A 14,972-nucleotide genomic window follows, 5' to 3' on the forward strand; every position below is an offset into this window, starting at 1 on the left:
TTATCATATACTTTTGGAAACATATGCAATTATGGACTATTTACAGTATTTCTAGATTCAAGTCCATGCTGGTGATTATTTTTTAGAAATAAATATGTCAAACTAAAGCGATCTAGTATTTGAATTTCTCTAAATGAGATTTTTTGCAATTTCTCTAATTTTAGAAATATTATGATTCAAACTGTTTTGAAATGTGCAAAGGCTGTACTTTTTCAATGATTTTGTAGTAAGGCTTACTCTTTAACTTTTCTTTATATGGAATGTGGGATTTGTCTATGTTCATGAATATTTAAGAACTATAATTTTATTTTGAATATTTATTGTTATTGTATTATAAAATGTTAGATCTGATCTTGTTTGATTTTAATGGTTTTAGTTATCTTTAGAAGTCAAAATTCTCCCTCGAAAACAGGACTTTCTTGCCTTTTTGCATTATTGACTTTTCAAACCTAAACATGGTATTCATTCTAAGATTATTCTAACATGTCTTATAAATATTTCTGATAATGAGAAATACACTTACCATTCTATATTTCACCTAAATCCCCAAAGACTTTGATGATAACATTGTCTTCCTAAAAGGCAGTTCAACAGGGAGGAAAAAATAAGGCTTTCTATTCTTTAGAAATAATTTTTTTTTGAATATCAGAAACTATTTATTTATTTATTTTTAATTTCAGCTCATTATGGGGGTACAAAAGTTCAGGTTATATATATTGCCCATGCCCCCCCATCCTCCTGAGTCTGAGCTTCAAGCATGTCCATTCCCTAGACAGTGCACAGCGCACTCATCATGTAGGTAGGCACCCATCCCCTCCCCCACCCCCATCCCCCCCAGTCAGAACTTGAAGCGTGTCCGTCCATTCCCCAGGCAGTGCGCATCGCACTCATCAAGTAGGTATACACCCATCCCTTCCCCCCAGCCCCCACCTCTGTCCGATACCCAATTGGTGTTATTCCCAAACGTGCACTCAGGGAAACCAGTTTGCTGGTGAGTACTTGTGGTGCTTATTTTTCCATTCTTGGGACACTTCACTTAATAGAATGGGTTCCAACTCTCTCCAGGAGAACCAAAGAGATGCCATATCGCCATTATTTCTAATAGCTGAGTAATATTCCATGGTATACATATACCACATTTTGCTAATCCATTCATGAATTGATGGGCATTTGGGTTGTTTCCACATCTTTGCAATTGTGAATTGTGCTGCTATAAACATTCGGGTGCAGGTGTCTTTTTTATAGAATGACTTTTGTTCTTCTGGGTAGATGCCCAATAATGGGATTGCTGGATCGAATGGTAGGTCTACTTGAATCTGTTTGAGGTATCTCCACATTGCTTTCCACAGGGGTTGCACTAGTTTACAGTCCCACCAGCAGTGTATGAGTGTTGCTGTCTCTCCGCATCCACGCCAACATGTATTGTTTTGGGACTTTTTGATAGAAATAATTTTTAATTGATATATAATTGTATATATTTATGGGGTACATGTGATACTTTGATACATGCATACAATTTATAATAATCAAATCAGGGAAATTGGGATATCCATCACCTCAAACATTTATCATTTCTTGTGTTGGGAACATTCTAAATCTTCTCTTCTAGCTATTTTGAAAACTACAGTAAGTTCTTGTTAACTACAGTTGCCTACTGTGCTATCAAACATAAGGACTTATTTCATCTATCTAACTATATTTTTGTACACATTAACCAACCTCTCTTCATTTCCTTCTCCCCCTATCCTTCTAAGCCTCTAGTAACCACCATTTTACTCACTACCTCAAGGAAATTAATCTTTTTAGTTCCTACATATGAGTGACAACATACAATATTTCTATTTCTGTGCCTGCCTTATGTCTCTTTACATAATGTCGGCCGGGCGCGGTGGCTCACGCCTGTAATCCTAGCATTCTGGGAGGTCGAGGTGGGCGGATCGTTTGAGCTCAGGAGTTCGAGACCAGCCTGAGCAAGAGCGAGACCCCATCTCTACTAAAAATAGAAAGAAATTATATGGACAGCTAAAAATATATATACAAAAAATTAGCCGGGCATGGTGGTGCATGCCTGTAGTCCCAGCTACTCGGGAGGCTGAGACAGGAGGATCGCCTGAGCTCAGGAGTTTGAGGTTGCTGTGAGCTAGGCTGACGCCACGGCACGCACTCTAGCCTGGGCAACAGAGTGAGACTCTGTCTCAAAAAACAAAAAAAAAAACAAAAAAAAACATAATGTCCTCCAGTTCTATCCATGTTGTTGTAAATGACAGGATTTTATTCTTTTTTATGGCTGAATAATATTCCACTGTGTGTGTGTGTGTGTGTGTGTGTGTGTGTGTATCTTGGCTGTTGTGAATAGTACTGCAGTAAACATGAGAATGCAATATCTCTTTGATACACTGATTTCCTCTCTTTTGGATATATATCCAGCAGTGAAATTGGTGGATCATATGGTAGTTCTAATTTTAGTTTTTTGAGGAACCTCCATACTGTTTTCCATAGTTGCTGTACTAATTTACATTCCCACTAAAATTGTGTAAGAGTTCCCTTTTCCTTACATCCTTGCCGGCATCTGTTATTTTCTTTTTGACAACAGGCATTTTAACTGGGGTGAAATGATATCTCATTGTGTTTTTAAATTTGCATTTCCCTGATGATTAGTGATGTTGAGCATTTTTTTCATACACATGTTGGCAATTTGTATGTTGTCTTTTGAGAAATGTCTATGCAGATATTTATTTCCCCACTTTTTAATTGGATTGTATAGGGTTTTTTTGCTATTGAGTTGTTAGAGTTACTTATATATTCTGGTTATTAATCCCTTGTTGGATGGATAGTTTGCAAATATTTTCTCCCATTCTCTAGGTTGTATCTTCATTCTGTTGATTGTTTTCTTTGCTGTGCAGAAGTTTCTTAGTTTGATTACTTTGATATAATCCCATTTGTCTGTTTTTGCTTTCGTAGCCTGTGATTTTGAGGTCTTACTAAAAAAATCCTTGCCCAGACCAATGTCCTGAAGTATTTCCTTCGTTTTTCTTTTAGTAGTTTTATAGTTTCAGGTCTTACATTTAAATCTTTAATCCATTTTGATTTGATTTTTGTATATGGTGAGAGAAGTCTACTTTCATTCTTCTGCGTATGGATATCCACTTTTCCCTGCATCCTTGTCTTTTCCTCAATGTATGTTCTTGGCACCTCAGTTGAAAATGAGTTGGCTGTAAATGCATAGATTTATTTCTGGCTTCTCTGTTATGTTCGATTCAGTCTATATGTGTGTTTTTATGCCAGTACCATGCTGTTTTAGTTACTGTAGCTTTGTAATATATTTTGAGTCAGGTAGTGTGTTGCCTTTAGCTTTGTTCTTTTTACTTAAGATTGTTTTGGCTTTTCAGGGTCTTTTGTGGTTCCATACAAATTTTAGGATTATTTTTTCTATGTCTGTGAAGAATGTCTTTGGTATTTTGATAGGGATTGTATTCGATCACTTTGGGTAGTATTATCACTTTAACAATATTCTTCCAATCCATGAACATGACATATCTTCCCATTATTTTTTGTGTGTGTCATCTTCAATTTTTCATCAGTGTTTTATAGTTTTCCTTATATAGATTTTTCACTTCTTTGGTTATATTTATTCCTAGGTATTTTATATTCTTTATAGCTATTATAAATGGGATTGCTTTCTTGATTTCTTTTAAATTGTTTGCTGTTGATGTATAGAAATGCTACTGATTATTGTATGTTAATTTTGTATCCTGCAACTTTACTGAATTTATCTGTTCTAAAGATTTTTTGGTGGAGTCTTTATGTTTTTCTAAATATAAGATCATGTCGTCTGCAAACAAGGATGATTTCTTTCTCTTGTCTAATTGCTCTGGCCAAGACTTCCAGTACTATGTTGAGTAACAGTTTTGAGAGTTTTTGTCATGAGGGATGTTGAATTTTGTTGAATGCTTTTTCATTATATATTGAGAAGATCATTTGGGTTTTGTCCATTCTGTTAATGTAATGTATTACATTTATTGATTTGCATATGGTGACCCATTCTTACATCTCTAGGATTAATTTCACTTGACCATGGTGAATGATCTTTTTAATGTGTTGTTGAATTTGGTTTGCTCATGCTTGATTAAGGATTTTTGTGTTTGTGCTCTTCAAGGATATTGGCTTGTAGGTTTCTTTTTTTATTGTTTCCAAGTCTGGTTTTGGTATCAGGGTAGTGCTGGCCTCTTAGAATGAGTTTGGAAATATTCCATCCTCTTCAATTTTTTGGAATAGTTTGAGTAGAATTGGCATTAGTTTTTTTAAATGTTTGGTAGAATTTAGGGGTGAAGCTTTCAGGTTCTGGGCTTTTCTTTGATGGGAGACTTTTTGTTACTGTTTCAATCTCTTGTTATTGATCTGTTCAGGTTGTCTGTTTCCTCATGGTTGAGTCTTGGTAGGTGATATATATCCAGAAATTTATTCATTTCTTTTAGGTTTTCCAATTTGTTGGTATATAGTTATTCATAATTGTCTCTAATAATCCCTTGTATTTCTATGGTCTTAGTTTTAATGTCTCCTTTTTCCTCTCTGACTTTATTTGGGTCTTCTCTCTCCTTTTTTTGGTCTAGCTAAAGGCTTGTCACTTTTGTTTATCTTTTCAAAACAGCAACTGTTTTGTTGATCTTTTGTATTTATTTAATCTTAATTTTATTTATTTCTGCACTTCATTACTTCTTTCCTTCTACTAACTTTGGGTTTGGTGTGTTATTTTCTAATTCTTTGAAGTACATCATTAGGTTGTTTATTTGAAGTTTTTCTACTTTTTTTTTAAGCATTTATTGCTATAAACTTTCCTGTTAGTATTGCTTTTGCTATAACTCATAGGTTTTGGTATGTTGTGTTTCCATTTTCATTTGTTTCAAGAATTTTTTAAATTTCCTTCTTAATTTTTTCATTGACCCACTGGTCATTCAGGAGCATGTTGCTTAATTTCCATGTATTTGTACAGTTTCCAAAGTTCCTCTTGTTACTGAATTTTAGTTTTATTCCATTGTGATCAGGAAGGATACTTGTTACAATAGAAATAATTTTTATGAAATCTGAGGTAATTCTTCTAAGAAATTTTCTTACTGGCAGCCATAAGTAGAAAAGAGAGGGTGGAGTTTATTAATACGGAGTTAAGACTGATAATTTTGACGTGTTTCAATCCCAGTTTGTAGTTTTGTAATTGTATGCAAGTTATACTTACCTTTTCTGGTATCCACTTAATTCATTTGTAAAGTGATAATGATGATACCTACTTCGTAGAGTTTTAAGGATTTTGTAGAGAAAAAAATATATGAAGCTGATAGCACAATGTTTGGCACATAGAACATGCTCAACAAATGTTAGTTATCTTTCATTTTTATCTTAATTTTCCTGATTTATTTTAATTCTGCAATAATTTATAAATTAGTAATGTCACATTAAAGTGCTGACCCCATTAAAAATATGCTTAAAATAGTGAAAGTTTATGTGTAGTAAGTCAAAATAAACAAATATTGTTAATGTCCATAATATATTTGAATTTAATTTGCTTTCTTCTAACTTGGGTATGTGTAGCTCAAGCACTTATGCCAAATTTCCTTCCCCCTTTGACCCTTTTTTAATATTAGGATAAAAAGTGTACTAAGCAATCTTTCTATTTATTTTGATGCCTATACTTTTCTAAGATCATATTTGACCTTAAATATTTCTCTGAATAGATTTTAGTATAGTGGTATTAGTTCCTGTGCTTTGCTTGTACAGTTAAATATATCAAACTCAGCAATTTTGTGTGGGTGTGGCAGGGATTGGAGAGATTAGTAAATGACTTTTAACTTGTAGTCATCAAAATATAACTATATATTTTAGAGAGAAAAAATAGTAGTCATCTCTTGAGTTCATGAAAACTTGGCTGATTTTTAATAATTAATAAGTTTTTTTCTGCCAGTGAGCATTAGATTACTGCTGACTTTTTAGAGTCATAGTACCTTGTGGTAGTTTCTCTACAGGGTTTAAAGGTGTATGCCAGTTTTGTTTTGTTTTTTTTTCCTGTCCTGTCCCTAGGAAATCATCCTTACAAATGCTATAAGGAGATTACCTCTAGAAGTTCATAAATGCCATTAATATATTATAGGGATTGGTCAGTTCCATTGTCTTCTTTTGTCAATTTTGATCGGAGCTTGCCGAGTAAGTCTTATAAGCCTGCATGTGCCTGGCAACTGTTACCTAGTGACAGTTTCAGCTGCAGTAGCCATTGGCTGTGCTGTTGATTGGGGCAGGAGGACCGAGTCACCTTTCTGATGGTGAGTTCTTCTGCATCAGCCCAGGATGAGGAGGAGGAGCAGGGCATGGGCTCAGGTGGAAGCATTGATGCTGAGAGATTGTGAAGAATATACTGACAGCATCCTTGTAACTGCATCACACAGTAAATCGGACTTCTGAATCAAGCAGCCCAGCCTAGCAGCTGATAAGAGTGAATGTAGGTGAGAAGCATTACCTTTTTCCTGTTACAAGAGAACTATTTTGTGATAAGTGAAAGTAGGAATGTACAAGGAGAAGTATCCTGTGGCTATTATAAAAGAAGAAGGACTTGCCTGACTTTGTGGTGCAGGAGAAAATAACTTTCAGAAGAATGCTTTCTACTAAGCTGCTGCATTGTTCCTGGAGGAAATGTTTTTATTACTAGTGAATGTTATTTCTTCAAAAGGTATTACAATAAAGACTCACAAGAGACTCTCTGAAATGCCTTTGCTTTAAAAAAAGACTTTGGCAAATGTTAAGCTGATATCAGAATGACCTTGGAAGCCTTTTGGATGGATTCTGTCCTGCCAGCCTTTCGGTATTTCAAACTCTAGGTTTGAACTCATCTTGATGCTTTAGAGGTATTTTAAAACAAGCCTATCTTGCAACCTATCTAATGCCCCCTGTATTAATTGAGGACCTTCTCAAAATAGAATACAGAAATAGAAGAGGCATTTTCTTAACATATGGCTGCTACATAACTGCAAATATAATAAATAAGGTAAATTTCCATTTTCAGAAAATTTGGTTGAAGTAATGATTTAATGTGTTAATCATCTACTGAAAATAGAAAAGGTATAACAAATAGAATATGAAGCCTACTATAAATACCAAAGTAATAAATAATGGCAGCATTTCTAGTCAAACTCAGAGTGTAAAGTTTTTATTATTTTCTAAATTTCATATATATTTATGTATATTTGTGAGATATGAGTATGGTTGCAAATATGAAAAATAACTTTGAGCTATATATTTTATTATGCTCCATTGTAAGGAAGATGGCATATCAAATAATGAAAGTTATTTTCAGTTATGGATGCCAATAAAAATATTTCTTTTCATTTTAAAAAGGAAGAAGTATAATTTACATTGCTGTTAGTAGCACCAGTAACTGTAGTGGACTAAAACTGTTTTTTTCTAAATGCTTAAAAATGCATGCAGAATTAAAACTGCAGACTTTTATCATATTTTGTCAGGTTTCAATCCATTAATTCATTGTATATTATCTTCCCTATTGGAAAAATACTTTTTTCTCATGAGAGTTATAGGGCAATCTGGAGTCTGTTTGTTACCCCTATTCTGCTCCTTTGTGCCCATAAAGAGATGAGTCTTTTCAAATTAACCTTGATAGAGTTGTTTTTCTTAGATTTAAAAAAAAGAGAGAAATAGATCATAAAGTTGACCTACTAGCATCAAACCCTGAACTGAGCCCAAAGACAGTCTTTGCCACAGTGAACTTTTTCTTAGCTTTTCAAGCAAATCTGAGATCTTACCTAAATTCTAAAATATGAATGCTTTTTTCATCATAGATGAAACAGAAAGCCTGAGACAATTTAAGACTTTTCCTTTTCTCATTCTTTCTAGTTGATCCCTAAGAAACTACCTCTCTCAGGAGAACAAATGACCCACAGAAGCTTTTCTTCCCTAGGCAATTGAGTTTTTTCTTTTTACAGATTTAATTTTTCTTAGTGCAAGATAATAAATCCATTTTTTCTAGAAGTGCCTTGTGTCTGCAAAAACTTCGTTGAGAGGACCAAAGGAAGCTAATCAGTGACCTCTTTTCACCTCCTTTCTAGCTTACCTCTCTCCCTTCCCCCTCAAAGCTGAGGTGTGTCACTGCTGCACTGAGGTTGATGAAGAGACTTGAGCACTCTCTGGGACTCTCAGCTGTGACAGAAGCACTAACACTGTCTACCGAAGCAGGTTCTGAAGCACTCATGTGCAGCGTTTAACAGATGCTGGGCAGGGCACCTGCTTGCTGTAGCCAAGACTGCAGGTTTCTTTAATTCCAAGCCATGAATGAATCCAGGTGGACTGAATGGAGGATCCTGAACATGAGCAGTGGCATTTTGAATGTGTCCGAGCGTCACTCCTGCCCACTTGGATTTGGCTACTACAGTGCAGTGGATGTCTGCGTCTTCGAGACAGTTGTTATTGTCTTGCTGACATTTCTAATCATTGCTGGGAATTTAACAGTTATCTTTGTCTTTCATTGTGCTCCACTCTTACATCATTATACTACCAGCTATTTTATTCAGACGATGGCATATGCTGACCTTTTCGTTGGAGTTAGCTGCTTGGTTCCTACTCTCTCACTTCTCCACTACTCCACAGGTGTCCACGAGTCATTGACTTGCCAGGTTTTTGGATATATCATCTCAGTTCTAAAAAGTGTTTCCATGGCATGTCTTGCTTGCATCAGTGTGGATCGCTATCTTGCTATAACCAAGCCTCTTTCCTACAATCAACTGGTCACCCCTTGTCGCCTGAGAATTTGCATTATTTTGATCTGGATCTACTCCTGCCTAATTTTCTTGCCTTCCTTTTTTGGCTGGGGGAAACCTGGTTACCATGGTGACATTTTTGAATGGTGTGCCACCTCTTGGCTCACCAGTGCCTATTTTACTGGCTTTATTGTTTGTTTACTTTATGCTCCTGCTGCCTTTGTTGTCTGTTTCACTTATTTCCACATTTTCAAAATTTGCCGGCAGCACACCAAAGAGATAAATGACCGAAGGGCTCGATTCCCCAGCCATGAGGTAGATGCTTCTAGAGAGACTGGACACAGCCCTGACCGTCGCTACGCCATGGTTTTGTTTAGGATAACCAGTGTATTTTACATGCTGTGGCTTCCTTATATCATTTACTTTCTTCTAGAAAGCTCCCGTGTCTTAGACAATCCGGCACTGTCCTTCCTAACAACCTGGCTTGCTATAAGTAATAGTTTTTGTAACTGTGTAATATACAGCCTCTCCAACAGCGTGTTCCGGCTAGGCCTCCGAAGACTGTCCGAGACAATGTGCACATCTTGTATGTGTGTGAAGGATCAGGAAGCACGAGACCCCAAACCAAGGAAACGGGCTAATTCCTGCTCCATTTGAGGATGACTACATAGTAAATCAAATAAAATCTGACAGTGGTTTTGGATCATAGTCTTGATTCATCTGGAAATTTGCCACCATAGAAATATTTACTTGAATAGTTGACTATGAAGTGAAAAATGAGACTAAGGGTTTCTTTTCTTTTTCCTTTTTCATGGAAGAAACTGAAGGAAAGGACGTATAGAGGGTTATTTCATGAGATAATTATAGTGTGTGAGTATAATTGTGCAGTAATAGGAAAAATTAAGCAATGAGGATAAAAAAGTATCTCAAATCTTTTGTAGGACATGAGCAAGCGCCTCGGCATCTGTCTTACTCTCTGCCTCTTTGTCTCTCGTTTTGTCTCTCTGTTTTGCTCACTCTTTGTGTTTTTGGAAGTTATTACTTATATAAATTGCCCTTTATAGAAAAATGCTACATATTATATATGTGTTAAAGAATAATCTTTTGCATCAAAGTGTACTTTTAAACACACTAATCTGCCATCCATTAGTAATCTCTTCATGGAGGATGTGCAGTAAGCATGGTATTTTATAACTTGCCACACAACCCCTTTGCTTATGTTTTTATAATCTTCTCTGTAGCACAAATTATCTGCTATGAACAAATAGAAACAATATTTTTGTTTCTTTGGGTAAAATGACATTTGCTTTTTCCCCTTTCCCAAACAGCCTGCTATTCTTTTTTTTTTTTTTTCTTCTTCTATCTTTCTTTTTCTCAATCTGCATCCTTTGGTACCTTCAGAAGTATCTTAGCTAATGGAAGAATCTACTGTATAAAGCAAGCATAATGTTAAATAATTTATTCTTTTCAACAAAGCAATCTGGTAGTCCGTTAAATATCTTTAATGGTTTTTGGAAACATTTTTATCTGGTTCCTTTTAAATTAGTTCATGTGCCTAAAAGTGTTGGTTTTGTTTTGTTTTGTTTTGTTTTTTTGCTATAGTAAAGCTTTGTTTTTCTTTAAGAAAACCCACGAGTAATTTTAATGCAGATGCAGAGTACTCACTCACCCAGCAGTGAGGTATCAATCTTAATGCTACTTGGAATGTCCTGTTTAAAAAAAAACAAACAGTAAAACATTAATCTTTCTGTGTTAGGTCTACAATAGCTTACTGCTGTGTCCACTAATCATTTGTGTGATATGCGTTTGCACATATGATATTTATTACAGCAAAGAAAATGTAAATTATATTATGTGATCTGTGCCTAATGTTTTCTTAGCACAATATATAGATCAATGTTGTTTAAGTTGTCAACATTGGAAAAAGTATATACAAAAACTTATTTTAAGAGAAAAATACTTTTGTGTAGTTGTTATTTAGATATTTATACTAGACGAAGCTGCATTTTTAGTGCTGCTGAGAATATGATATACTTTATCAAATACAGGTAAGAGCTGTCAGTATTTTATTTTGTAAATGATCTGTTTTCAGATGCAGAGATTAACTTATTTTTTAGTGTGCTAAATGAGATTGTGTAATAAATTGTCAGGGGTTTAGATATAGTAAAGTGGCATTTGGGGAATTAGTAGTGAAACAGGTATGAGCAGTAAAGCAGCTAAATCTTACTTTTTTATCATAAGTTTCTTGCCTGAAAGATATTTTAAAATTTATATCACACTACTGAGTATTTTTCTTCTCAGCATTTTTGATTTCTTTGTTTTATGAAATGCATTTAATGAAATGTGCCTATGACTCTTCAATTAGAAGCCAGCCAACCATGTTAGCACACTGGTGGTTTGACTTCAGAAGTCCTTTAGTAGAAATACTGTCATTTTATTGAGGTTGTTCTGAACCCCTGTATATTTTTAAACATGTACAAAAGGTTTAAAATAAAGAATAAAATAGTATTCTATATATCAAAATCAGACTTTGCTTCAGTTTAATGAAACACTTCCTTAGAACAAGAGTTTACTTGTTTGGGAATCAAAATCTAATTGTTTTACACTCTGTAGCTTGAGTTTATATTTATTCTTGTTCCCTGTTTGCTTGACAGTGGCATCACGGATGAGTTGAAGTGTGCCTTTTAAATTCAGACCAGTTCAAGGAAAACATAAAGTTCAAGGAAACATAGTACTGCTAACTTTTCAGGTGTCGTAAATAAAACCTTCAACATTGTACATATTATTTGGGAATCAGATTTTGATTTCTTTGGTTTAGGGTGTAAGTGTAGTTAGAAAAGACCCAATAGATCCTGTGTACAGAAATCCTGAGGCCATACTATTGTATTTTCCCCTTCTGGCTTTTCCTCATAATTATGTGCCAGGCTTGGTGTTAAGTTTTACATGTGTTATAACATTTAATCCTCACTGCAACCTTTTGAGATAGTTGTGTTAATGTTCCCACCACAGAGACGAAGAAACTAAAGAAAAGTCATTTATTCAGAGTTACTTAACTAGTCAGTAGCAGAGATTCCTGCACACTCTGTGGGCCTTGAGCCAAAAGCTGTGCACTTCACCAGCACAGCTGCACTGTTTTCTCTTCATGATCCTTCAAACCTTTGTGCCTTTGTACATTATCCCTACAAAAATTTCTGAGTTTTATTTCTCTTTTCTTGCCCTAAGTCTTTTGCTTTAATTCTTTTCTTGTGATATCTTTTTCTTTGGTCTTCTGTTTCTTTTATTAAAACAGCAATCTGATAAGCTCAAACTACCAATTTAGTCTATAATCAAACTGAAATTCTTGATATTACTTTTGTTCATTTTTGTTGTTTTCCTTGAATAGCTTTTTCAAATCTCTATGAATTTCTTTTTCAAAAAAAATTTTTTTTGAAGGGGAAGGGTGGAAAGGAAAGGCCTTATCATAGGCTGAATGAGACAAGTACTACGATTAGGTTCTTCATTTACTGCAGTGTTTCATGTGCACCTCTAATGCAAGCCCCTTAACTTCCTTTTGACGTATTTTAATGTGTTTATAAAATAAGGTAATACTTATTTCAAAACTGTCTTTTTTAGGTTAATGTGTTTTAAGAATAGAAAGCATAACTATTATTCCCATCATATTCTGTGGTAATTGTCCTGTTTTGTTATAAATGATAGCCAAAAAATAAAATAATGCTCTATGCTTTTATTATACTTTAGCATTGTATTATTTGTGTAGTTGTTTCTAAAGTTATAGAGTATTGGAAGTCTTTTAATTTACTAATGTGTGAACCCTGGGTTGAAATCTCATAAGCTGCTTGGCCTTAGGTAAGATACTGAATGTTCCAAAACCTTATTTTTGGCATTGACAAAAAAAAAAAAAAAAAAGGAGCCAGAGACTTGTACCTCCCTGTTCAGCTGGATTTGGGGACTAAATGAGATTTTGTAGTGTAAGTGCCCAGCACAGCTCCTGACACATAGAGAGTGGTCAGAATGTGGTGGCAGCTATTTTATTTATTTTTATTTATTTATTTATTTTGTTTCTTACCTCCAAGTTTCTGCTTGATGCAGCTATTTTATTATCTTCGTGGATGCCATGTTTACTACCATCACAATTTAAGGGTCACTAATCCCATTCAAATAGAATTAATTCATTGCACATTAGGTTTTTCTAAGATAGCATATTTTTCTCCCAGATCTGTTTAAACTTAAATTTTGAGTTAAACTCAGATACTTTAAATATAGAAAAGTTTCATAATTTCTGAAAGCTCATTTCCCAGGAATAATTATTCATGAAGACATCATTTAAGATTAAAGATATCTAGCAAAAAGATGTTGAGATGAGGCAGTCAGGGATGATTCTGAGATTAATCTACCTCCTTACTTTATTATATTAAATATGCCTAAACATTTTTTTTCTCATTAGGGTGGCAATACTAGGAAAGGATTGCTCATGGATGTTTTACCAATAGTCTTTGCATTTTAATTTTCCTCATTTATTAAAATGGCATTTGAGCTATTTTATCTTATACTATTTATTATATAGAAGAAAGATTGATTAATAAGCTAATTTGCTCTACAGATACCATTAATTACATGAGTTTAAAAATAAATGATGTTGTTGCCTTAAAGGACTTTCCTTTGTCCCTCCCCACCCTGGAAGCTAATCATTAGATGTGAAAAAGGTACAATTATGTAATAAGCAGATAAAAAAGATTAAAATGTGGGGAATCTCATATTATAGCATTCTGAGGATAGCATGACCTATGTTCAGGTAGGGCCTATTTGGTGCACAAGAGCATGTGTTAGTGAGTTGATGCTATATTCTAATATGTAGGTTCCAACAGATGCTTTTTTCTCTGAACAAAACTTTATTTTAGGATTAAGAAGGATATGTAGAAAATGGCATATTCTGTAACCAAATGTATAGATATTGAGGAAAACAAAATGTCTAGAAAAGAAAAATTCCCTTTTTAATGTTTCTTATGAAGGATTGATTCAGTGCTAGTTTTACTCTATAATTTAATACATATAGAACTTATTTTCAACAGTAAAAGGAGTTGTCTTTTAAAATATTAAAAGTGATGTAATAGAATTGTTTTGTTACTACTGTTTAAGATTTTTTTTTTGCAATTAACATTTGTTTCTTCCATAATCAAAAAGAATGTTAATGTTTTATTAAGAAGAATGCTGAATATTTTAAAAAATATTTTGAAATTTCACAAAACAGCCTATGTTGATAACTACAAGTAACACAATCTAATAATGTTCCAATACCATCTTATAAAGATAGTATTTATAGAGTTGTCTGACTTCTGTAATATTTGTTATTTCAGGTAGATTTTTCAGAGAAACCTGATGACCTTCCCACATTATTAGATGTTCTTGACTTGTTTTTGTTTTAACATGAATGGTCTCAAATGTTACTTGATAAATCTGAAATGGATTTCAATCACTGTAGGATTTTTAAATGCACCATGGTTGGCGCCATACGGTATTTTTCACATCTTTAAACAACAAAAGGATGGTCCTGCATTGGGAAATTGGCTCCAGCTGGTGTGTTACCCCCATTTCCTAGATTGGCAGGATTCTGCTTTCAGTACCCCATCTCCAATGACCATATTTATAACTGTTTTATGGTAACTTTTATTCTGTTTTCTTATGTGATTTCCTACAAAGCTGAAGAAAATCACAGTAATAAATTCATCAGGAGGCTGTTATGTCTGATAAATATTTAAAATGCAAGGCATATGTGATATCAGTACTTTCACTATAGTAAGTGGAGCCAAATTAGTTTTTGAGATTCTATAATTCTCAAATTTTTAGAAGATAAATACCAAGAAACCGAGTGCATAACGATAGAATTCATTGAATGGAAATATTTGCCAAAATTCTAAACTTTCAAAAATAATACTTTATACAAGAGCAAGAGAAATATCTATCGACTTAAGAAATTTGACCCCAGTTTTATTTTATGTTTTCTGCTTAAAACAAGTATAAATAAGGTTGATTCCAGTTAAAAATGCTCAAATATACTTTATAAATTCAAGGTGATAGCATTATTTTAATTATGAGGCACAAAAAATACAGTAAAAAGTTGAATAGCCTGTTTTTTAAAAGTCAAAATTTATTTTCGAATGAAATGCAGAGTACAGCAAGAGACGAACAGTACCTTTGTGTGAGATTATGCCTGACACAAAGAAG

At 34.0% G+C, this 14,972-nt stretch overlaps 2 protein-coding genes across 2 annotated transcripts in view; both read left to right on the top strand.

The window, feature by feature from the left end:
- Positions 1–14,972, top strand: part of RABGAP1L (RAB GTPase activating protein 1 like) — a 654,847-nt gene that overhangs the window by 252,038 nt on the left and 387,837 nt on the right. The window lies entirely within an intron of this gene.
- Positions 8,322–9,407, top strand: GPR52 (G protein-coupled receptor 52). The gene has a single exon (XM_069478375.1). It carries the CDS (start codon positions 8,322–8,324, stop codon positions 9,405–9,407), a length of 1,086 nt encoding a protein of 361 aa, XP_069334476.1.

This window comes from Eulemur rufifrons, chromosome 8 (assembly GCF_041146395.1).
Source record: "Eulemur rufifrons isolate Redbay chromosome 8, OSU_ERuf_1, whole genome shotgun sequence".
Classification (NCBI taxonomy): domain Eukaryota; kingdom Metazoa; phylum Chordata; class Mammalia; order Primates; family Lemuridae; genus Eulemur; species Eulemur rufifrons.